Source organism: Orcinus orca, chromosome 11 (assembly GCF_937001465.1).
Source record: "Orcinus orca chromosome 11, mOrcOrc1.1, whole genome shotgun sequence".
Taxonomy (NCBI): Eukaryota; Metazoa; Chordata; class Mammalia; order Artiodactyla; family Delphinidae; genus Orcinus; species Orcinus orca.
The window spans coordinates 17863419-17889425 of record NC_064569.1 but is presented as its reverse complement, the minus strand read 5'-3'; the positions used below and the strand labels follow the sequence as shown (position 1 = coordinate 17889425).

Below are 26007 nucleotides of genomic sequence, written 5' to 3'. Positions count from 1 at the left end.
TTCTCCACACCTCACCAACATTTATTGTTTGTAGATTTTTTTGTTGATGGCCATTCTGACTGGTGTGAGGTGATGCCTCACTGTAGTTTTGATTTGCACTTTTCTAATGATTAGTGATGTTGAGCATCCTTTCATGTGTTTGTTGGCAATCTGTATTTCTTCTTTGGAGAAATGTCTATTTAGGTCTTCTGCCCATTTTGGGATTGGCTTGTTTGTTTTTTTAATATTGAGCTGCATGAACTGTTTATATATTTTGTAAATTAATCCTTTGTCCGTTGATTTGTTTGCAAATATTTTCTCCCATTCTGAGGGTTGTCTTTTCGTCTTGTTTATGGTTTCCTTTGCTGTGAAAAAGCTTTGAAGTTTCATTAGGTCCCATTTGTTCATTTTTGTTTTTATTTCCATTACTCTAGGGGGTGGATCAAAAAAGGTCTTGCTGTAATTTATGTCAAAGACTGTTCTTCCTATGTTTTCCTCTAAGAGTTTTATAGTGTCTGGCCTTACATTTAGGCCTTTAATCCATTTTGAGTTTATTTTTGTGTATGGTGTCAGGGAGTGTTCTAATTTCATTCTTCTACATGTAGCTGTCCAGTTTTCCCAGCACCACGTACTGAAGAGACTGTCTTTTCTCCATTGTATATCCTTGCCTCCTTTGTCATAGATTAGTTGACCATAAGTGCGTAGGTTTATCTCACTGTGGCTTCTGCTTTGTCTTTGGATGTGGGGTATCTTCTGTGGTGAGCTCCAGTTTCTTTCTGTCCATGATTGTTCAGCAGTTAGTTGTGATTGCGGTGCTCTCGCAAGAGGGAGTGAGAGCCCATCCTTGTACTCTGCCATGTTGAACCAATCTCCTCATTATAATTTTTATTCAAGATACCTTATGTTTTCTGCATTATTCTTTCCCCATCTGGGTTTATTTTTTTTGCAATTTTTTGTTTGCTTGTTTTTTCTTTGCTTTCATGTTGAAGATTCTTCAACTGTCTGGGATCCTTGACTCCCCACTCTTATTTAAGACTGAGGCCTAAAAAACAGGCCAGTGGGTCTGTGTGAGTAGAACTTGTCACTGATGGGCTTCACCATAGGGTGTGACGCAGGGATATGGCTGTTTGGATGGAGACCTCCTGCATATATCACAATCTGTAGGTTTTCTCCTTTGTGCTGGTCAGTCTCTCTAGAGAGGTAATCTCATATGTGAAGCCAGGCTAGAGGATAACACTGTTCTTAGAGATATCACTGTTCCTTCTAAAGACTTTCAGACAAACCTCTTATTTTCTTTCATCCATCACCTCCATCTTCAGAGGAACCAGATACTTCTAAATTCTGAGCCTTTCGAGAGCTCCATAGTGCAAATTAGCTTGATTCTTGTTGGCTTCAATTTATACTACCCCATCCTGTGTGAGTGCGTGCACACACACACACGCACAAACACACAATATCACCTGAAGGCCCAGGGGTTTCTCCATTCTGATCAATCAGTTATCACTCTTCAGTTACTTACCTGCTTGTGCACTTTTTGACATAACTTGCCTGCTTATGCGTGCTTTCCTTTTCTCTTGTTCTTTTGAGTTTTTGCCTCTTTTTTTCCTTTACTGTCCTTTAAGTGGGGTCATAAGAGGGAGTGGAGATAAGCAAATGCATTTATTCAGATAATCTATATTCAGAGTCTTTCTCATTTTACAACCCTATTGCTTTAGTATTGTAACTGGTTGTGAAAAGGGCATGGTTTTTTTCTTCTTCACCTCTCAATTCCAAGTCATTCTGACAACAAGAACTTGAGAGGAGACTGAAGAAAGGGTGATATTTTTGAATTTTGTAATCTCAACTCATTGACAATTCTCTTTAGTCTTCTAATGAGAAACTTCTACGTGACTATTAATATTTGTCTACACACTGTCAGCATCCTAGCTAGCTTGTAAATTGCGTGTGACCCATTCACTCTGATCATCTCCCTGCATCTTGGTTTCTCTCAACTTTTCAGTGTGAGGGGCTCCTTTTCCTTTCTTTTCCAAAGCTTCAGTTCTGTGGTGTCTTCATCTCTTAGATGAGCTTTCCCCACAACTCTGATGTCACAAAAGTGCTGCCCATCGAATTTACTTATGGTATCAAGTAGTTTTGCACATCATGTTGACTGGTCCGGCAAAAGACATTTATAGAGCAAACCCTGCTTGTGTACTCAGATGCAGAACTATAAAACAATACCTAAACTACCTACTAAAAGTTGTATAAACCAGAGAGCTAAATATCAGGTAACATATTTTATTTAAAACATTAAACACGGGGGTATATACGTGTCCTTAGCAGTGCTGCCTGAGCAACAGCCCAAATAAATTTGAGACGCTCAAATTCTCAAGCAAACAACCAAGCAACAATTGTTTGTTGAGTACGTATGTACTCTAGCCTGAGATTGTACCTGGAGGAATATGAAAAAAACATAAAATATTGTTCCTGCTCTTCCCCCAGGCATGGAGGCACGTCATGTGGAGTCCTCCATTGGATCAAAAGCACAGGCTTGTCATTTGACATATGGGACGAAATACTCTTACTGCCCCATTGCTGAGGCAAAGCTACATGTAAAAAATGCTAGCAACATAGCACTGCACATCTAAATGTTTAATTATCTGTCAGAGCCAGCAAATACTATAGACATTCAGATCAGGAGGTCAAAGGGAATAGAAGCAGAAACCGGAAACATTTACTGAGTTCCTACCTATGAAGCCTATGTTTTAGGTGGTCTGGGAACACATGGAGGGAGAAATTCCTAGCCACTTGGTTTGGCCTTGAATCATGTGCTGGATTTGTATGGAGGGAGAAAAAAGGTATCTCATGAAAGAAAAACGTGGACCACAAAACACAGTGACAAAAGTGATGCCTGTGTGACTTGGAAGGGGAAGGGCAATGGTCTGACTGGATTCGGTGTTCATGCTCCAGAGAAGCAGGGAATGAAGTTGGATTGTAGGGTAGGGCAGGAGTCAACAAGGTAAGAGAATCTTAGTTTTCAGAAGAAGGAAAAACAGCACATTGCATCACAGAAAACCCTTGGTTTAAGGCACAACTTTGCTGCATTTTTTTATGACATTAAATGGGGAAACATTTATATAACCCCTTCCTAACTGCAATATTTTTGGTTGTTGTTTTATTTATTTGTATCTCTTGGACTGGGACAGGAGTACCCCTTGGACTAGGGGAATAAAAGAGAAATTAGATAGTTTGTGTTCTATTTAAATGACTGGAACAAAGGAGGCAGATGATTTATCCACAGCCTGGCAACTATGGGAAAGATTTCCCTGGCCTCTTGCACCCCTCCCCCCCACTCCCCCACCCCTCGTCCCTAACAATCCTCTTCCCAGAACAGAAGAAGGTGGTTTGGGTACTTTGCAGGACTACTTTGCAGGTAACCATTATTTCAAAGAATCTCAATTAAGCTCCACTGTATAGGATGTAACTTTGGGATTTTATGCTTTCTCATCTCCCCTGATTCACCCAAGTAGGAGGGATTCCTGGGGCATGCTTGCAGGCCGGAGGGCAGTGGGCCGTTCTCCTAAGAGGGAGGAATGAGACTTTGGTGGTCTTTTTTGGTAAATAACTTTCCATCAACTTCTCAAGTCCCATCTCTCAGTGGAGAAAGATGCACCAGGCCACATAAAACTCAGTGTAGGTCCGAGGGAGCTGCAGCTTGGTCGGCTGAGCAACTGAAGTTATGGCCCTAAATTTTGGTTTCGTGATGATGAAGGCGACCTGGTTAGTAGGCTGCTGGATTTCTTTGTCCCTGCACACATCATGCTTGACGAGACGCTTAAACAAATAGACTAGGCAACCGCTAGGAGGTAGCCGAGCTATTCGCCGGCCGCCGGGGTAGCAGAAATGGCTAACTGTGTGTCCCTGGGCTCGGCCGGTCCAGGCGGGTGGCGCTTTTCCAAGGTCGGGGTTGCGATAAGCTGGTCGGTGGAGAGAGAAGGACGTCGAAGAACAAACGGCCCTTGCATCTAAAAGGCAGAGGAGGCTACAGCGCCTCCAAGGCATTGTCACGTCCCGAGGTCTGTTTGCTGGGCCACCAGCTGCCTGCACATCTGGATGCAGCAGCGCCTTTCCCTGCAGGGCGGAGGCGAGGCGGAGGACCCCGGTGTGCACGCACCTCCTCGTGCGCGCGCGTGCGGGCCCGCGAGCGTGTGTGCCCGTGTGTGTCTGCGTGTGTGCCCGCGAGCGCGCGCGCGCACGGGTGTCGCTGGAGCCGCGGCTCCGGGACCGGGGAATGGGGGTGGGGGCCCAGGAAGGAATCAATCTCCGCCGGCCTCCTCGCGCCTCACTGCGGGTTAATAACCAACCAGTTAGAGAGAGCCGAGGGTGACGGCGGCAGGGTGACAGCCCCGGCGCGCCGGCTGCGTGTCGGAGGGTCAGGCTTTCAGCCAGTCTCGGCCACACTCAGGGATTTGTGTATACACATTTTAGGGGAGGGTTATTTTCATTATTGTATTGTTTGCCTCTGTCTCCGGGGGACCAGGGCGGGAGAGAGGGGCGCGCTCTCCAGCCGAGCGTCGCGCATCTGAACGGGTCGAAGGAGGCAATTTCGCGGGTGGGGGAGGGAGGGGAGACCTTGATTTCCACCAATCCCCGGGCGTTTGTCTGCGAAGTCCCGGGCGCCGCGGAAGGCTGCGGCGCGTCGCTGAATTAACTGATGAAAGCGAGTTCTTTTCTTCTCCGGGAGGGGTGGGAAGCAGGGGTCCTGGCGGGGGAGGCGGAGAAGCCCGGGGCGGGCTAGCGGTCCCGGGCCGCCGTGGAAATTTCCAGGGACTTGGCGCGGCGCGGGGAGCGCGTCTGGCGGGGGGGGGGGGTGCCTGGCAGCGCAGTAGCGCGGGAGGCGGGGAGAGGGGGCGAAGGGCGCAGGAGCATCGCTCAGAAGGGGGCGTCGCGGACCAGATGTCTGCGAGGGAGCTGAGACTCTCCCCGGCCCCACGCCGAGGGCGACGGTAACGCTGCAGAACCGGCGGGAGCGACTCGCCGCCGCCGCTCCCCGCGCTCTCGGAGACCCCGGCGCCCGCCTTCTTCAGGGGGAGAGACCATGGCTGTAGCTTGTGACTTGCTCCCGGGGCACTTCCCCTAGAAAGAAATCCTCGAAAAAGTTGCATTGGAAAAAATCCTTGCGCCGACCTTTGAAGCTGTGGGCGCCGAAGGAGCGTGCGTGCGAGTGCGAGCACGAAAGCGAAAGGTGTGTGTGCATGGGGGGCCGGCGGTGGGGGGATCCTCCGCTGCCCCTGCGCCTAGCCTAGTGCTGAGGCTCCGGCCCTCGACCGCCACCCTGGGCCCCGGGGGCTGCAATGAGCCCCTGCGGGCGGGCCCGGCGACACACGTCCAGAGGGGCCATGGCCGTCCTGGCGTGGAAGTTCCCGCGGACCCGGCTGCCCGTGGGAGCCAGTGCCCTCTGCGTCGTGGTCCTCTGTTGGCTCTACATCTTTCCCGTCTACCGACTGCCCAACGAGAAGGAGATTGTGCAGGGGGTGCTGCAACAAGGCACGGCGTGGAGGAGGAACCAGACGGCGGCCAGAGTCTTCAGGTACTCCTGCCCTCGCGGCTCCACCCAGCTCGTGTCCTTTCTTCCCGGGACGCCGAGGACAGGGTCACCAGCGAGGACCGCCTTGCAGAGGCCCTTTCATCCCGTCCTTCTTGTCCTATTCCCTTTCTTTGTCGTTCCCAACCTGGAGACATTAGTCAGGGGCCCTTCCCCAGCCCTTACCCCGGGAGATGTGCAGACACCTGCTTTGGCCGTGGAAAGTCTGTACGCATTTCTTCCCAAGCCTGAGTTGTATTCAACGATTTGCCGATAACCGGTGGGAAGAAGAATCTAGGCTAACTTTGTCCCTTAACTTAATGAGAATTTATCTCGGGCTCTGCAGACATTCGAAGCTGTAGAGAACTAGAAGCAGGTACTAGGCGTCTTCCTGGGGTTTGGTGCATGGCTGGTAACATAAGTCACTAATGAGGGAGTCATGGGCAGTGAAAACATGGACATCCAGCCTGGCTCCCGCTGCTCTGTGCAGTATGCCCATAACAAACGCAAGGCACTTACTGATGCCCTCCTAAAGAGCCGGGGACTGAGTGATTTTTACTGGAGTTTCACCGACTTTCTAATAACAGACATTAATATCCCCATCTTACCAACCACAAACTGAATCTTCAGAGGAGAAGTTACTTCCCCAAGGTCATGTACCTTTGCAGGGTCGGAGCTGGGCTTTTGGTCACATAAAGCTCTAAAGCTCCCAGCTCTTTTGCTGGGCTTACAGTGGATGCCTTCTGGAGGCTGGGAGATGTACTTTAGGTGGGGACTTGAAATCAGAAAACAAACAAAAAAACCAAAACCAGGTTGGAAATCAACCTCTGAGCATCACTCAGAGGTTGTAGTTTCCCTTCTTTTCTGGGAATTTCAGTTTAAGGGTCTAAAGATGAGTTCTTGGCAGGGGTTGTGCGGTGAGATTGGAGGTGAGGCAAAGCTGCTTCCGCTTCTTCTCTGCCTTCCTGATCGTGCTGAAGGGGCGCCCTGGTGCTTCTCCCGCTGTCAGGAGCCCCTTTCACCTTCAGTCCCTTCAGCTGAAGATGCTGCGGTTGGCGCTTCCTGTGATGGTTGTGGTCTGGAGGTGCAGAGGGGGTACGGAGTGCTTTCCTTTGCCCTGCATAGGATCTTTCCAAGCTGTATATGGCCAGGTGAGAGCCAACTTCACTACTGTTAGTTACAAATGTTCAGAAATATCTGTAAATTAAAAAAACAAACTTTTAAAACATATGGTTTCCTTCCCTTTCTCAGGCCTGCTCTTGGAAAGGTCAAAGAGATAATAGCCAAACCTTGCAGGGAAAGGCAGCTGAATTCGCCTTTAAACTGCGAGGGAAGACGTTCCTTCTGTCTCTCTGTTTAGAATTCTGCTATCATTAAGTTTAAAAATAACCCCACTCCACTTAAAAGTATATAAGAGCTAATTTTCTCTTACCTTCATGGTATTGATTTTTCTACTCAAAAGGCATAGCGTGCAGCCATTCTTTTCTCTAGAGACAGAAGGTACTTTCATTTCAAGTAATGTAAGGAAATGAGTTAAGAGCTTCCCATTGGTTTGCAATGAAAGAGTACATTTTTTTTTTTATAGGAGGAGCAATCATGAAGCTCTTTTAGAGAATAGATTTCTTTTGGAGGACATAATTGAGTGGAAAATGCTTCACATTCTGAGAAGCCCAGGCTGGTTGTTTCTGAGACACACTTGCCTCTTGTTGTCTATAGCCTGGGGGTAATCTTCAGTGTGCTTGGCTGGCGTTTGGTCTAGTCTCTCCGTGCAGAGAAATACTTATGAAAATCCCCAAACTGCCTAAACACATACCCCTCAAAGTTAGTGTCCGTAAGACTGTGTGAGTGGCACCATTGCGCATGGAAAAGAGTTTGGGCTTTGGAGGAGAATCCTGAATTTTTAGACTGACCGTGCCATGACTACGGAAACAGCAGAGGATCTTTGGCAAGTTACTCTATCTCTTTGAGTCTGAGTTTCCTTATGTATAGATAGAGATAATAGCATCTACCTTGTAGGGTTGGTGCAAAGTTTAAATAAAAAAACTGATGCCAAGTGTCTGGCACATATAACTAGTCAGTGGTGTCATTCTAATTGTTAGACAGTGTAAATGATAAGTTAATATACGTTACAACTTTAATAAGGACCTTTGACCAGGCCATAGGAATTTGGAATGTTTCACTTGCCAGATTTGCAGCTAATCATTAGTGGTTCAAATTCGCCCGTCCGCACGCCTCCCCACTGAAGCTAATGAACAGGGATGAGGATTTTAAAAGATAGTCAAAGTATCATGGTTTGTTGAGGATTTTAAAAGATAGTCAAAGTATCATGGTTTGTTAAGTCAAAAATCGTTTTTTACTCTGCATGCTTAATTGTTTTTTAACATCTAGATTGTTAGTATGTGGGTAACAGAGTATGATTGTTAGCTATTAGGTCAGCCAGAGGCCTTTATTGTGTTAAGGAGACACAACTTTGGCAAACAGGTATTTGTGTTTGCCAGTCTGAAATATCTTCTGCACAAATACAAACACACATACATAAATGTACAATATGCACTTACGTGTGGGGATGTATACACACTTACCCATAAACCACGGAATGATGTATGTATATGTATAAATATATGTATATTCATACATACATACATACAAATAATTGCAGCTAGTCAGTCAGCCCATATTTAATGAGTGACTACAATGTACCAGGTATGAGTTAGGCCCTGGGGGATAGCAGTAAACAGGATGCATGGATTGCTTCCCCTGAGACAGCTTACCTCCTCCTAGGGCGTGACTGACAAAAACCTATGAGTTAAGGAAATGTGATGGTTTAAAGTCTTGTAAAATCCTGTGAGGACAAAAGAAAGTGTTTCACTAGGTTTATAAGCATCAGAATTTCAGATTCCGTTTTGCCCTCAGTGCTTCCTTTTACTTTTGTGATTTTCTTCTTCTCCAACCTTAGAACTTAAGTGCTGACTTCTCAGAGGGGAATTTTGACAGATTGCTTGGGGTGGGGGTGGGGGCAGCAAGAAAGTAACAAAGTTGCAAGGGTTTTGCTAAATAGGAAGTTTCCCTATCACCCACATAGTCTAAGAAAGATAAAGAAGTCAATTCACCCTATCATAGAAACTTAAAATTATTATAAAACTCTTGCTGCTTCTGATTGAGTAATCAAGTAGTACAAGGAAATGCCAAACCAAAGTGGCATTTGTCTCTTCCGTCAGGTCCTTCCCCATTTTGGTTGTTCCTCAGAAATAAACTCCTGTTCACAGTTTATGTGCAAGGCACCTGACATGGTAGCAACAACAAAACCAACAAATTATTAGGCTCTTGTTATGTGCATGGCACTATGCTAAGTGTTTTAAATGTACTGTCTGATTTAATTCTTCTAAGAACGTTGTATGGGTACCTTGTTATCCGCGTTTACAAAGATGACTATGCCCTGGTCCCTGTGACAAGTGTATATGTATGTAATCAACTAACCACCTGGCAATAGGGTCGTTAAATAGAGGCAGCACAACAGAGTGAAAAACTTAGGAATTGGAGACCTGTCAGTACATGGTTGGAGTTCCCTTTCTAGTTGTGTGACCATTGGCAAGTTCGACTCTCAGAGCTTCACCTTCCCCATTTGTAAAATGGGGTTTGTTATCATTTTTTACAGGTTTATAGTGAAAATCATATGGTAGCATACAGATAGCATTTAAAAGGATGCTTGCTTCGTACCTCTGTTTAATATGTGGCCCTTAAACAACTGAACCACAAACAGAGGCCTGGGGAGATTCATAGAACGTGGCACTTGATTCTGGGGAAGGAGGGAAGTTGGAGAGGAGGTGGTATTTGTACTCAGCCTTGAAGGATGGTAAGATGGGGGAGTAGTGAGAGGGGAGTGCAAAGGATGTTCCAGGCAGACAGGACAGCAACAGCCAAGACAGGGAGGTGGGCAAGGGTCTGGTGTGCTTCCTGTGGGAAAGTTCTTAAGTCGCCCACAGCGAGCACAGCAGTAAGCAGACTGGGAGGCAGGGGGGAGCCAGGTCACAAGCTCTGAATGGGCTTAAGGTGCAGCTCATGAGAAATGAACAGACATCAAGTATCCAAGGGCACTGGCCATGTGTCGACATCAGCAGAGGTGGCGCATCACTGTTCCTGGTGGATCTGGAGAAAGGGGATAACACCGAATGCTGTGAGCATCCTGTCTGTTCACTGGCTGGGGGCCATCAGTCTAAGTAGTCCTGTTTCTCTTTCCCTTTCTAAATTCTGAACGAAAAACACTCCTCTAAGCAGTTCTAGTTTTATGTAGCTTCCTTTCTGTCCCTATTTTAAATCTGTGGTTACCAGAAGCTTCGGGTGTTTCCACAGCTGCCCTGGTGGCTGCAGAAGGGCGCTGGGTGCGGGGGGGAGGGGGAGCGGTGCAGCCATCTGTGTATATGGGATGTAAGTTTTATGTTTGTTAAGTGGGGAATTTGTGGAATTCACTGTAAAAGTAGTTTAGGAAAAAGCTGGTTTAATGTGGTGCTTACGAAAATAAGCTACCATTATGCTGCAGATTTACACATGTGAAAAAACTCCACCAGCAATAATGCAGTAAAAAAAGTAAGTCATTAACATTGCTTGGACTCATGACACGTACCAGGTCCAGTTCTTAGTGCTTGTATTAGTTACGTTTGTTCCCACAGCTATTTTATAAAGTACATATTTGTATGTTCTTTGTCTTACAGTTGAGGAAATGGAGGTTCAGAGAGAACCACTAACAAAGTGATTGGGTTGAGTTTCCACCCACAGCTGTTAGACTCGAAGCCTTACACTCATTCCCTGACCATCTCGGGGAAATGAGGCATTGCTGATGTCTCTTATGATCTGGCCATGATTACTTTTCCACCATCATCTTTCATCAGTGTTCCTCCTTATGCTTTAGTCGTATTGGTAAAAGTTACCTGAAATAAGTTACCTGAAAATAGTCCCTGAAATAAGCCAGGCTGTGTTGGCTCTGCTTGCGCCATTCCCTCTGCCCGAATGCTTTTCCTTCAAGGCCACAGGGCCCGCCCTTCACGGGGTCAATCCTTGCTCATCTCTCCACAGTGCAGTTGCAGTGGTTAAGAACAAAGTTTCCAAAGTTAGCTGTCCTCAAACCCTACTACCACTATTTGTTGTGTTCTGGAGAAAATCAGACTTCATATCCTCGTATGTAAAATGTGGCTTCTTCTAGGAGTGTTGTGAGCATTAGAATAGGTAATACGTTGAAAATGCTGAGAACCGTTTCTGGCACATAGAGTCGGCCCTCCGAATCTGTGGTTTCCGCATCCGCGGATTCAACTAGCCTAGGAGGGAAATTCGAGATCCGCAGTTGGTTGACTCCTCGGAGGCAGAACCCACGGATATGGAGGGCATCCTGTACTAGCCATTTTATATAAGGGACTTGAGCATCCGGGAATTTTGGTGTCTGTGCGGGGTGGGAGGGTGGGGAGATGGGGTGGAGTCCTGCAACCATTCCCTCAGGGACACCGAGGGCCAAGCGTAATTAGTGCTTAATCCGCATTAGCTTTCCTCAAGGCAGCTTTCCTTCCTTCCTCCCCAGGATGTGTTAGAATCTCCTCCTTCAGGGAAAAAAAAAAAAAAAAAAGCCTTGTGCATGTTATTTCATTTTTTCATTGATCCAAAATATCTACTACTGTATCTACCACTATTATCGTAAAAGGGGCTGGAACCATAACAGTGAACTTAACAAAACCCTTACTTTCTTGCAATTTATAGGCTAACGAGGGGAGACATAATAAACAGGTAAATATAGAAATAGCTGGTAATGACAGGTGCATTTCTCAAGCTGTGTTAAAAGTACCGGTTTACTTGTCTGCCTTTCATGCCGACTCATTCATATTTGCATCCCCGGAGCTGAGCTGTGGTTCCTGGCACACTCATTTTTGTTGAGTTACTGCGTGACTGCACGTTTTAGAATGGAGTGGGACCAGTTAGCTAGTGAGCCAGCAAGGACTTATCGAGGTCCAGCACTCTGCTTGGCTGTTTGGGGACCGAAGGAGTAAATGGCATCCTCTCCAAGAGTTCCTACTCTAGGACAGAGTCTCCTCACCTCAGCACCACTGACATCCTGGGCTGGATAATTCTTTGTTGTGAAGGGTTGTCCTGTACATTGTAGAGTATTCAGCAACACCCATGGCCTTTGTCCAGTGACCATCCACAGAATGAAACAACCATATATGTCCCCAGATATATCTCCCAGGGGGCAAAGTAGCTGCTGGTTGAGAATCACTGCTTTAGAGAAACAAAATCAGTCCAATTGACAGGATTTAAAACACCCAGAAAATATCATGCCATTAACAGCTACATTTGGAAACGACAAACTGTAAATGCTTTGATGACTGGAAGAGGAGTGAATGAATTGACTTTGATAGATGGCCAGGTCTTGGTTCTAGGGAAGGGTAGGGAGAGGGGATGCATTTGGAGAGATTTATGATAAGTTTCTATTGAAAGCTTGTGTGTGAGCTGATCAGTGCCCCCCCCCCCTTAGACCTTGGCAAGAGAAGCCCATGCTTTGTGTCCTGTGTTTTAGGGGGGAGCTCACTTTGCTCCTCCTCTGGTCTCACCCCTTGTCAATCAGGCAAGGCTCAATGGGGCCTTTGTAGACCCTGGACTTCCCAGCCCAGATGACTCAAGCCCACTCCGTAGCCTGCCTGCCTTTATGTAGTGTTCCCCCAATTCCTCCTCCTGGGGGTGGCTTGTCCCACTGCTGTGTGCACTCCTAGGCCCAAGGGTTGGCCAAGGAACAGCTCTTTGCGAGAATGGGAGGCAGTGAGAGGAAATTGGGTGTGGGATTGGGTGGATTTCACGTGTACACATGGGGAGGGGTGGCTCTTTCTGCGTTGCCATGTTCTAGTACCAAACTTGCTGGAATTTGAGAAGCCTCAGTTTGAATCAGGCATTCCAGATTGTTATACAGGTCTGTTTGTCCAGGGAAAAGGATAGGAGGAGAGAACATATATTTTATCTGTTTGTTAATTTGCACTTTTGTCTTCTGCCTTGCCAGTAGGGTTTTTTTTTTTTTTTTTTTTTTTTTTTTTTTTACCATGTGGGAGCCTATTTGACTTTGTTTTGTAGAGGAGTGTTAAGGCAGCTAGTTGGATCAACTGAATAATTACATATGTTAGTGTAGAGTATGGCCACTTTGTCTTTTGACAAAGTTCTGTTAGGAAGCCAGAGCTGTTATATCAAACTAAAAACATGCTGAATCAGGAGACCCAAGCTCCCCACTGTGGGGATAGGTACCTCCCTCAGCGTCCAGTGTCCACTTTGGGGAGGTCAAACCCGTGGTCGTATTGATTGAAGACTCGGTTTTAATACACTCATACAAAAGAAGTGGAGTCTAGGATTTGTTACTTACAGATCCCAGAAGCAAGGGGGAACAGTGAGTTTGGGGAGGGGCACCCTCTGTCCCAGGCCAGGAGCTCAAGAGTGGGAGACAGGAAGTAAGGTAACAAACGCCTATTACTTATAAGGTGGTTGGGGCAGAGGTCTGGAACTTTTTGTTGGCTTAACTCTAAGTTGTTATTTTAAAAGGTGCCTGGGGAAAAGCAAAGAGGGAACTTAGGGCGGGCGTCCTAAATGCGAGTCCTCAGCAAAATGTCCGGACTCTGGGTGTGAGCAGGGTTATCATACTGTAAAATGCCTAGGCAGCAACTCAGTAAAGCAAGCTTTTTTCTCAAAGCTTGTTTTTTCTCATCGTAGTTGTGAATCATTTCGGAAGTGATGCTGACTGTGTATCATTAATGCAGTCCCTTATGGTGAAGTTGATAGATTTCTAGTCAAATACTTTCTAGCTTTTCATTCTATTTTGGCTCTTTTGGGAGCTCTGTGACCTTGGGCAAGCTGCTTAACCTCTCTGTTCCTTTGTTTTGTCATCTGAAACATGGTATAATATGCCAACTCACTTCCTAGGTTTATGATGATGATTAAGGGAGATGATTAGTGTGCAAGCCATCGTCATTCTCAGGCTGGATTGGTGAGATGACAAGATGATTGTTCCCACCTAGGAAGAGCCTGGACTTCAGGGCCCCATAGAATCAGGTGTTAATACGGGTTCTGTCATTTATTAACTTCGTGACCTTGAAAAATTTACCTGGCTTTTCTGAGCCTTAGCTATGGGTGGCATTTCTTACCTTGGGAGGATTAGGTGCTGAATAATTGCTAATTATTAAGCCATAATGATGAGAAAAGCTGCTTCCTGGGACACATCCTATGCCTATTATTGCACTTTTAGTAATGGAATGTATGACAATGAAATGTGACCTTATGACACACTTCTTCCTCCACAGTGTTAGTACTAAGGATGCTGTAAAATGGCCAGCAGAATTTTAAGGAAGAGAGCAGACCCCAGTCATAAATCACCCATTCATTCATTCATTCAGTCAGTCATTCATGTATCTACATTTAGTAAATGCCTCTTGTATGCCAGTTAGGTGCTGGGATACAGTGATGAAAGTTAGACATGGTTCATGATTTTATAGAATTTATTGTCGAGTCTAGTGTCATTAGTTGAGTCGATAAGAAACTGAGTTCTGTGTTCCAAGGGTGAGAGTTTGTTTTAGATAATCATGCTGAGTTTCGAAGCAACCGATTTTCCCCCTTTCTGTTGGACCGTCTCCTAGCAATGGCACTGCATGAGAGGGAAGCTGCCAAAGCCATAAGAGTTGTGCCACTCCTTTAATTAGGTGCCAGAAGGAAGCTGAAATGAATTCAGAGTTCCACGGTCTCCATTATTCAGGGCTTGAGTAACAGACCAAAAACCAGAGATTTATTTCCAAGTGAGTGTGATGAGAAAGGGCTTGTTTTGAACAAAGTGCTTGTTTCAATTATTGATAAAACAAATATGTACGTGATTTTATGTCCCTCACGCTTATTTAAAAAATATATAGTGTTTATTATTTGTCTGATTTTGGAAGTAATAGATACCTATTATAGGAAAATTTTAAATGTAGGAAAAAGGAGAAAAAAAATATCACTCATAATTCCGCTCCTCAGAAGTGCTCATTGTAACTGTTTCTTTTTGTGTATTTGTTTGCATGTGTATTATTACTAAATTTTATGTATTTTGTGTATTTAGTTTTATATCCTTTTTAATCATTCAACATTATAGCTTTAACATTTTCTCATATAATTAATTTTTAACTTACAAGCTTGTGATAAAATAGATTTATGATTTTCATTTTGGAAAAAAAATTATTTACCATGAGTTTCTTTTTTAAAAAAAAAATGTTACCCCATTGGAACAAATTACTTTCTTCAAAAGGATCCTTAAAAAGGATATTGAAAAGATATGTTGGCCAAAAGGTTCATTCGTTTTTTCCCATAAGATGGCTCTAGTAGCACTTAGTTGCCTTTAACCTCATTCAAAGCAATTTTATTAGATTGTATATGACAGCTGTCATATCAGCATGCATTTTAAAAAAGACTTATAAAAACTGGTGAATTTTTGTGTAGCCATTTTAATACTGAAAATGGAAGAAAAAAAGCAACACTTCCGGCATATTATGCTTCATTATTTCAAGAAAGGTAAAAATCCAACCGAAACGCAAAAAAAGATTTGTGCCGTGCATGGAGAAGGTGCTGTGACTGATTGAACGTGTCTTAAGTGGTTTGCGGGGTTTCGTGCTGGAGATTTCTCATGGGACGATGCTCCACGATCGGGTGCACCAGTTGAAGTTGATAGTGATCAAATCGAGACATTAATTGAGAACCGTCAACGTTACACCACATGGGAGATAGCTGGCATACTCAGAATACCCAGCTCAAGCGCTGAAAATCATTTGCACCAGCTTGGTTATGTTCATTGCTTTGATGTTTGGGTTCCACATAAGTTAAGCAGAAGAAACCTTTTTGACCATATTTCTGCCTGCGATCCTCTACTTAAATGCAATGAAATTATTCCGTTTTTAAAACATTGTGACGGGCGATGAAAAATGGATACTGTACAATAATCTGAAAGGGAAGAGATCGTGGGGCAAGCGATATGAACCACCACCAACCACACCTAAGGCTGGTCTTCATCCAAAGAAGGTGGTGATGTGTATATGGTAGGATTGGAATGGAGTCCTCTATCATGAGCTGCTTCCGGAAAACCAAATGATTCATTCCAACAAGTACTGCTTCCAGTTAGACCAACTGAAAGCAGCACTCCATGAAAAGCGTCCAGAATTAGTCAACAGAAAACTCATAATCTTCCATCAGGATAATGCAAGACTGCATGTTTCTTTGATGACCAGGCAAAAACTGTTACAGCTTGGCTGGAAAGTTCTGATTCACCCACTGTATTCACCAGACATTGCACCTTCGGATTTCCATTTATTTCAGTCTTTACAAAATTCCCTTAATGGAACAAAGTTCAATTCCCTGGAAGATTGTAAAAGGCACCTGGAACAGTTCTTTGCTCAAAAAGATAAAAAGTTTTGGGAAGATGGAATTATGAAGTTGCCTAAAAAATGGCAGAAGGTAGTGGAGCAAAAGGGTGAATACGTTGTTCAAAGAAGTTCTTGGTGAAAATGAAAAAATGTGTCTTTTATTTTTACTTAAAAACCGAAGGCACTTTTTGGCCAACCCAATATTTGGCAAATACTGAATAAGAGAAATCAAAGAGCTTCTTTAAAGAGTTCTTTTCTCAAAGTTGGCATTTAATATAAGACCAATACTGTTTTCATTTGTAAAAGTGACTGACATTTATTCACCCAGAGAGAAACATTGCTAATATTTTGGTATGTATTCTTCCAGACCATTCAATGCCTCCGTGTTTGTATATAATGAATTTGACAGTATGTCGTGAATATTTTTGTAGTAACAATATATGTAGATCTACATCATCGCTTTTTTTTAACGTCTTTATTGGAGTATAATTGCTTTACAATGGTGTGTTAGTTTCTGCTTTAAAACAAAGTGAATCAGCTATACATATACATATATCCCCATATCTCTTCCCTCTTGCATCTCCCTCCCTCCCACCCTCCCTATCCCAGCCCTCTAGGTGGTCACCAAGCACCGAGCTGATCTCCCTGTGCTATGTGGCTGCTTCCCACTAGCTATCTACCTTACGTTTGGTAGTGTATATATGTCCATGCCTCTCTCTCGCTTTGACACAGCTTACCCTTCCCCCTCCCCATATCCTCAAGTCCATTCTCTAGTAGGTCTGTGTCTTTATTCCTGTCTTACTCCTAGGTTCTTCATGACATTTTTTTCCTTAAATTCCATATGTGTTAGCACACGGTATTTGTCTTTCTCTTTCTGACTTACTTCACTCTGTATGACAGACTTTAGGTCTATCCACCTCACTACAAATAGCTCAATTTTGTTTCTTTTTATGGCTGAGTAATGTTCCATTGTATATATGTGCCACATCTTCTTTATCCATTCATCTGTTGATGGACACTTAGGTTGCTTCCATGTCCTGGCTATTGTAAATAGAGCTGCAATGAACATTGTGGTACATGACTCTCTTTGAATTATGGTTTTCTCAGGGTATATTCCCAGTAGTGGGATTGCTGGGTTGTTTGGTAGTTCTATTTTTAGTTTTTTAAGGAACCTCCATGCTGTTCTCCATAGTGGCTGTATCAAGTTACGTTCCCACCAACAGTGCAAGAGGGTTCCCTTTTCTCCATACCCTCTCCAGCATTTATTGTTTGTAGGTTTTTTGATGATGGCCATTCTGACTGGTGTGAGGTGATACCTCATTGTAGTTTTGATTTGCATTTCTCTAATGATTAGTGATGTTGAGCATCCTTTCATGTGTTGTTGGCAATCTGTATATCTTCTTTGGAGAAATGTCTATTTAGGTCATCTGCCCATTTTGGGATTGGGTTGTTTGTTTTTTGATATTGAGCTGCATGAGCTGTTTGTAAATTTTGGAGATTAATCCTTTATCAGTTGCTTCATTTGCAAATATTTTCTCCCATTCTGAGGGTGGTCTTTTCGCCTTGTTTATGGTTTCCTTTGCTGTGCAAAAGGTTTTAAGTTTCATTAGGTCCCATTTGTTTATTTTTGTTTTTATTTCCACTTCTCTAGGAGGTGGGTCAAAAATGATCTTGCTGTACATCATCGCTTTTTAATGGCTATAAGATTTTCCTTTTTCAGGATAGTTAATAATTTATTTAAGTAATCCACTGTTATTGGATATTCACGTTGCAGTTTCTTACCTTTAGAAATAATGCTTTTATGAACATACTTGTGTATACATCTTAAGCATTTGTCCGTTTATTTTCTTAGTATAAATTTCCAAAAGTAGTTTCTTGATGGTTTTTTTTTCCCCACCATCAGTTCTTTATAACAGGTTTCTTTGGTTGTTCATAGAAAATCTTTGACTTTGGCTGAGGGCAGATTTGAGGTTTCCTCCATTGCAGTGCAGATAGCGGTTGCGTAAATAGTCAGACATACAATGATTGTTAGCATTAAATGATGAAATTGGTCAAGAAGCCAAAACAACTAAGAAAGATTCCCATAAAACTGGATATGTACAGTGGCAGTCTCCCCTCAATTTCAGAGACCTAGCTATGAGGAATTTACTTAGTGCTATGTAACATGTACCTTTATCTGTGACGGTTATCTTCCCCATTAGCATGGTCTGTCATCTACATTTAAAAGGCAGTGCCGGGCTTCCCTGGTGGCGCAGTGGTTGGGAGTCCGCCTGCCGATGCAGGGGACACGGGTTCGTGCCCCGGTCTGGGAAGATCCCACATGCCGCAGAGCGGCTGGGCCCGTGAGCCATGGCTGCTGAGCCTGCGCGTCCGGAGCCTGTGCTCCGCAGCGGGAGAGGCCACAGCAGTGAGAGGCCCGCGTACCGCAAAAAAAAAAAAAAAAAAAGGCAGTGTCTTATTTTGTAAATAAGTTCATTTGGGTTATTTTTTTCAGATTCCCTAGATAAGTGATATAATATTTGTCTTTCTCTGTGTGACTTCACTTAGTATGATAATCTCTGGGTCCATCCATGTTGCTGAAAATGGCAATGTTTCATCCTTTTTATGGCTAAGTAATATTCCTGTATATATGTGCCACATCTTCTTTATCCGGTCATCTGTCGATGGGCACTTAGTTTGCTTCCACATCTTGGGTAGTGTAAATAGTGCTACTGTGAACATTGGGGTTCATGTATCTTTTTCAGTTAGAGTTTTCGTATTTTCAAGCAAATGGACTCACAGACATAGAAAACAAACTTATGGTTACCAAAGGGGGAAGGTGGGAGGAGGGATAAATTAGGAGTATGGGATTAACAGATGCATGCTACTGTGTGTAAAATAGATAACCAACAAGAACTTATTGTACAGCACAGGGAACTATATTCAATATCTTGTAATAACCTATAATGGAAAAGAATCTGAAAAAGAATATATCTATATATTTATATATATCTGAATCACTTTGCTGTACACCTGAAACTAACACAAGATCATAAATCAACTATACTTCAGTTTTTAAAAAAAAACAGTGCCTTTATGGAACCATTTGCATCATTTTCCCAGGACTTAAGCAATTAAATAAAACTGTAATTTAAAAGGGAAAATGAACTATGCTTCACTATAAGGTAGAGATTTCAAGGAAAACTACAACTGTCTTAAATTTAAAAATTGTGTTTTCTGACTCTGTTAAGAGTCTTTTTCCTGTTTACTGAAATTAAAACTCTTGAACTTGACTCTGGAACAGATTGTACCCACTGAGTGGGGGGTGAAGGTGCAATAAAAAGGCACAAAAATCCCATGATGATATTTTGTTGGGTTGGGTTTTTGGAGGTTGGGTGTTGGTGATTGTGTTGACATTGGCCTATGTCATTTCTTCCTATGTCCTTCTCCCCTTGTAGCTGTTTGAAGCAGCTTATACATACTGTTGCTTTGGTGCTTTAGGGTCAAAGATTCAGTCTTGTTTTTGTCTGTTTTAGATCCCTCATCACAGTCTTATTACTAAGTGTTTAAGGAGTATTTGTTGTCTGAATAAAGACACTGGATTATCTGAAAGGCCTGTCCACAGCTGTTGGAATACCTTTCAGGGGTAGTTTCTTTTGTTGCCTAATATTAAGACTCCATGCCATAAATATTCACTCCCAATTCATTCATTCCCTCCTCCACTCATTCCTTCATTCAGCAAATATCTCTTCAGTGCCTTCTATGTGCCAGACACTGTTGCTAGGCCCTGGGAATAAAGCGGGTAGCCAGGAGGACACGGGCCTTCCTGCAGAGAACATAGAAGCACACAGTATTTATAGGAACAGTTATGTGCTCCAAAAAGCCTCTCAGCTCCTTTTTATGGAGGAAAACCAAGCACAGGTTGACCTTCACTTTCAGAACTGAGCTGTGTGTGTCTGTATTTGGTGGAGTCCAGAGAGGGCCCAGGTCCCTCCTTTGGTCCATTGAGGTTTTGGCCTGCACGGGGACTCCACGCAGCTCAGTGGTATAATATCTTTCGACTCTGGGTAACCTGTGCAATATGTGAGATATTAGAGAGAAAAAGCCCTTTAAAGCATTGCTAAAAGATACATGAGTCCTTGGGGGAAAGCAAAACTCAATTACCAGTGGAATAAAAGAGATGGAGAAGCCAGCCCGGTTTGGAGGGGGATCTCTCACTTGGTGAGCTACTGCTCTGCACTCCCCCAGCCAGGCTGCCATAGTGAGAGGGAGCTCAACAGGAAGCAGAGAGGCGGGAAATAGGACGCATCCACCGGGAATTGGGGAGCCTCAATTTTGGGGTAAAAATGCAGTCATTTTATTTCTTCCTGGTAACTGCTCCAACTATGCCTTGTCAAACCTACCTCCTGACCCTCACCCCTTACTCCCCTTTATTGATACTAATGGGTCTGTGACCAACTTGGCCAGATTTTATCGATTTACCTCCACCTTGATTATTGGGATAGTCTTATCTTGGTACTTAGCTCAGTTGTGTTGATTTTAAAGCACAGTGAAAACTCTCGTGTGTGACCCCGCATGCATCTCCAGCACCTGGGCTGGAAGTGTGAAGGGCGCCTGCTCCTTCCCCACTGGGCAGGGAGGAAGGAGATCATTCACAGTCTTTCCCTTGGTGACTACTGCTTCTCAGGTGAACCCTGACAGCCTGCCCACATTTCCTAAGAGCAAATTGTCCTAGTTCCTTGGCCTGCTGGACAGCCTTCTCAGGTGGAGGAAAGATGCTGTCCTTGCCTCACCAAAGGGAATTTCACTGCCCATCGCCTCAGCCTCACCATCTCTTTCCACGTCTGTTTCTTCTTCCCAGACAGTGCAGGGCCAGCACAGCAAAGCACCAGAGGATTCAATAACTGTTTCTCTTTAATGCAGACCCTCAGCGCTTTTATAAGTGGGTTCTTTTGGAACTTCCCCCATCCCCCTTCTTCCCTAGTTGGCAGGGCGGGAGAGCACTGTCTCCTCTCTCCGCAGGATGGAGAAGCAATAGCATCGCGGCAAAAACAGGGCACTCCCGGGGATGCTCATTCCTCCCAGGCCTTCTTAGTATGGATCAGCTGTATGGTGGTGGGGGACTGTTCCTCGGGTCGCGTACCACCACTTAGAAGACTTGCAGAGAGGTGGCTGGCTCCAACTTCTGGCAGCTTTCTGAACTTAAAAGATGGGGTACTTAGCACATATTGGTCTCAATTTGGGGCTATGACCACAGTTCCCAGATGTAAGAAAAAAAGCCTCATATTTTGTTATACTTATCCCCTGGAAGAGTTTTTGTATCCTTCTAAGACTGTCATTGTGCACTGTTTCTTAAAGGATCCCTATGGGCCCTAGGATCAGTGAAATGCTCAACTGAGTCAGTTCACTTTCATCTTGAGCAGGTGATCAAGGTCTTACATCCCCAAAAGTCATCCATACTCCCCACAACCCCATTTTGGGGGTTTACCATGAGTGTCTGCAACTGTTGCCTCATCATTTAGGGTCACTTTCCTACTGCTGATTCATTCTCATTTCCTTTTCTTTCCACTTAGGAAGCTTGGGGGACAGACCGACAAGGGTGGTGCCTTAAGCCAACCATATGGAAGGATACCCTGCTGGCCAGGTACCCCCAGTCTTAATTCTGTTGGGTTCTCCCTCTTCTTTGGGGAAGGGGAGAATCCCCACTCCTCAACAGACTTCTCCAGCTCCCAGTTTTCTCTCTCTCTCGTTTTTTTCTTTTTGTTTTTTTGTTTTTTTTTTTCGCGGTACGCGGGCCTCTCACTGTTGTGGCTTCTCCCGTTGCAGAGCACAGGCTTTGGACGCGCAGGCTCAGTGGCCATGGCTCATGGGCCCAGCCGCTCCGCAGCATGTGGGATCTTCCCGGACCGGGGCATGAACCCATGTCCCCTGCATCGGCAGGCGGACTCTCAACCACTGCGCCACCAGGGAAGCCCTCTTTTTTTTCTTGAAGTATAGTTGATTTACAATGTTGTGTTAGTTTCAGGTGCACAGCAAAGTGATTCAGTTATATATACATATATATATATATTCTTTTTTCAGATTCTTTTCCCTTATAGGTCATTATAAAATATCGAATACTGTACTGCTATACAGTACACAGTATACAACAAGTACAGGTCCTTGTATATATACATATATATATATATTCTTTTTTCAGATTCTTTTCCCTTATAGGTCATTATAAAATATCGAATACTGTACTGCTATACAGTACACAGTATACAACAAGTACAGGTCCTTGTTGGTTATCTATTTTATATATAGTAGTGTGTATATGTTAATCCCAAACTCCTAATTTATTCCCCCCCACCAGTTTTCTCTTTTTATGACCATGATTGGGGGATAGTAGTGGTGGTGGGGTCTCGATTGCTAATGAACCTCCCTCAAGCCCTCCTGGGGGACTGACCGCATATCCAGTGCCTCTCTCAACTCAGAATATGATGTACTTAGCATCTTTGTCTCCAACTTTGGACTTCAACCGTAATTCCAGCATATAATCCCACTGAAAATCCTGTTACAAAAGGAAAGGACCTGTGGAGAAGCCAGAAGATTGCTCCTGGCATATCAGATTTCAGGATTTATAACTTTTAAGCATTCTGAAAAATGTTCTTTACATTTTGAAAATAGAGATGCAATACGGAAAATTAAGTTTATATTTAATTAGCATTTATTGAGCACCAGTTACCTGCAAGCACTGTGCTAGATGGTCTCCATGTGCAATATATCCATCTAACCCTGGATTTTAACATCAGCTCCATTTTTCAAACAATAATGATGATATTTTTAGTAGTATAGTTATTTATTTTGTGTCTGCCATATGCCAAGCCCTGTTTTAAGCACTTTACGCCGTGTTATGATTTAACATTCACAAGTGCTCTGTGAGGGAGATATTATTATCCTTATTTTATAAAGAAACAGGCTGTGAGTAATTATTTGCCTAAGGCCGCTTAGGTTGTAGGTGGTTCTGAGAGCTAGCATTTAATGAATGCTTACTATGTGTCAGATCCTCTTTTAAATACTCTGATGGATGTTACCATCATCACAGGAGTTTTGTAAGATAGTCCTTCCCCACCCCCAAACAACACAACTGTATTATTTCACATTTCTGCAGAATAGAAGTCTAACGTGGGCTTCATCTCAGTGGGCTGAAATCAAAGTGTCTGCAGGCTGCATCCCTTTCTGGAGGTTCTAGGGGAGGGTCCGTTTCTTTCCTCATCCGTGTTGTTGGCAGCATTCACTCCCGTGTGGCTGAAGGATGGAGGTCACCGTTTCTTTGCTGGCTGCCAACTGAACGCCGTCCTCAGCTTCCGGAGGCCACCCTCATTCCTTAGCTCATGTTTCCCGTCTTCCTCCTTAAAAGCTCCCAAGGGCCGGTTAGGCCCCTCACCGTACCTCTGCCTCCCTGTGCCTTTTTTAAGACTTTATTTTTAAGAGCAGTTTTAGGTTCACAGCAAAACGGAGAGGAAGGTTACAGAGATTTCCTATATACCCTCTGCCCCACACATATGCAGAGCCTCCCTCATTGTCAACATCGCCCCCTAGAGTGGTACATTTGTTGCAATTGATGAACCTACCTTGACATAATTACCCAAAGTCCATAGTTTATCTTATTAGGGTTCACTCTTGGTGTTGTACATCCTATGGGTTTGAATAAATGTATAATCGCACATATCCATCATTATAGTGTTATACAACGTGTTTTCAGTACCCTTAAAATCCTCTGCCTGTTCATCCCTGCCCTTTTCCCTAACCCTGGCAACCGCTGATCCTTTACTGAATCCATAGTTCTGCCTTTCCCAGAATGTCCTATAGGTGGAATCCTACAGTATATAGCCTTTTCAGATTGGCTTGTTTCCCTTAGTAATATGCATTTAAGGTTCCTCCATGTCTTTTCACAGCTTGATAGCTCATTTCTTTTTAGCACTGAGTAATAGTCCGTTGTGAGAATCTACCACAGTTTATCCATTCACCTATTGAAGGACATCGTGGTTGCTTCTGAGTTTTGGCAGTTATGAGTAAAACTGCTGTAAACATGTGCATGCAGGTTTTTTATGTGGACATAGGTTTTAAACTTTCAGGGATTAAATACTAAGGAGTGTGATTGCTGGATTGTATGGTAAGAGCATGTTTAGTTTCGTAAGAAACTACCAAATTATCTTACAAGGTGGCTGCACCGTTCTGCATTCCCATCAGCCATGAATGAGAGTTCCTGTTGCTCCACATCCTCACCAGCATTTGGTGTTGTCCGTGTTCCAGATTTTGGCCATTCTAATAGGTGTGTAATGATATCTCATTTGTCGTTTTGATTTGCATTTCCCCTATGACATGATGTAGAGCATCTTTTCATATGCTTATTTGCCATCTGCTGAGGTGTCTGTTAAGGTCTTTGGCCCATTTTTTTTAACGTGCAATCTAATTGACATATACCATTATATTAGTTTTAAGTATATAAAATAATGATTCAATATTTATGTATATTGTGAAATGATCACCACAGTAAGTCTAGTTAACACCCAACACCATACATAGTGACAAAGATTTTTTTCTTGTGATGAGAACTTTTAAGCTCTACTCTCTTAGCAACTTTCAGATGTACAATACAGTATTACTAACTGTAGTCACCATGCTGTCCCTTACATCCCCAGGCCTTATTTATTTTAAAACTGGGCATTTGTACCTTTTGACCACGTTCACCCATTTGACCCACCTCCACCCCCCAGCCTTTGGCAAACACCAATCAGTTCTCTGTATCTATGAGTTGATTTTTATTTTTATTTTTTTTAGTTAAAAGTTGGGTTATTATTTTCTTATTGTTGAGTTTTAAGAGTTCTTGGTATATTTTGGACAATAGTCCTTTATCAACTGTGTCTTTGCAGATATTTCCTCCCAGTCTGTGGCTTATCTTCTCATTCTCTTGACATTGTCTTTCACAGAGCAGAAATTTTTAATTTTAATGGAGTCCAGTCAATTAGTTGATAATGTCTATCAGTTATTTCTTTCATGGATTGTGCCTTTGGTGTTGTATGTAAAACATCATTGCCATATCCAGGGTCATCTGTGTTTTCTCCTGTGCTATCTTCTAGGAGTTTTATAGTTTTGCATTTTACATTTAGGTTTGTGATCCATTTTGAGTTATTTTTTGTGAAAGGTATAAGGTTTGTGCCTAGATTAATTTTTTTGCAGGTGTATTGTCCAGTTGTTTCAGCACCATTTGTTGAATAGACTAAGATAGTCCAGTTTTCTGATGGAGAAACTGAAACAAAGAGAGCTTACGGACCTCGCTCAGGCTTATGAAGTTAGTAAAAAATCTGTCCGGCTCTAGGGTTCATGGGATCTAGGGCTCTAAGCCTCCTTATTATGGTGGACTGCTCCCTTTGCTGTAGGACCAACATTGACTTTCAGGGCTTCAAGTTAAAGCCTGCTACCTTTTTTAACACAAAGGAAAGAATCTCAAATGGTAAAATTTCAGTCTGTGAAGGTGAATTAACACTTGCTGTATTTTTAGTTATCCAAGTATCCAAGGCTGTTTTTACCACCCACCCCTCAAAGATCCTGCAAATCAAGCAAAGATCTTGGGTTCAAGTCAGTGGGAAGGTGTCTCCATCCTTTCTGTCTCTGCCTTACATCTCTTATTCACCCCAGGGGCTTAGCTTTAGGGTTGTTTGTTTTTTTTCCCTCTCCTATCTAGCTGTCGTAACACACTTTCTTAATTCTCATTTATACCTGCGAGATGGATGCTAAGAAATGATACCAACTGTGGGGTATCAGGAGACTGAAGTCTGTAAAACTGCGAGAAACCAGAGTGGAACAGCTAACTGCATGGTGACCTTTCCTGTGTCACCTGAAAAGGGAAGTTATTCTCTCTCTTCTCTCCATAGCTGAAATCCCCAGAGGCTTTTCTTTCGGCGTCAGTCTCTGTGCCTGAAATGGAAGCCATGTGATAATATTTTGAGTTATTCCAAAAGATCATATAGAGATCTAATGTGTAATTTCTGTTTCTTGAAAAGTCTTCATCAAGGTAATGCATTTTTAGTGTAAAAGTTAAAA

The 26007-nt window shown here is 43.5% G+C and overlaps 1 protein-coding gene across 4 annotated transcripts in view; it reads left to right on the top strand.

Annotated features, from left to right (window-relative positions):
• Positions 1 to 4820: 4820 nt before the first annotated feature.
• ST8SIA1 (ST8 alpha-N-acetyl-neuraminide alpha-2,8-sialyltransferase 1) overlaps positions 4821 to 26007 on the top strand; it is a 155748-nt gene continuing 134561 nt past the window's right edge. For 2 of the 4 annotated variants that reach the window (XM_033430251.2, XM_033430250.2), the window contains exon 1: positions 4874 to 5548. In XM_033430251.2, the coding sequence (XP_033286142.1) occupies positions 5313 to 5548 (236 nt within the window). In that variant the 5' untranslated portion in view covers positions 4874 to 5312. Of the gene's footprint in view, positions 5549 to 26007 lie in introns of all 4 variants that reach the window. The other 2 variants (XM_004270924.3, XM_049694229.1) reach the window with 2 other exon arrangements.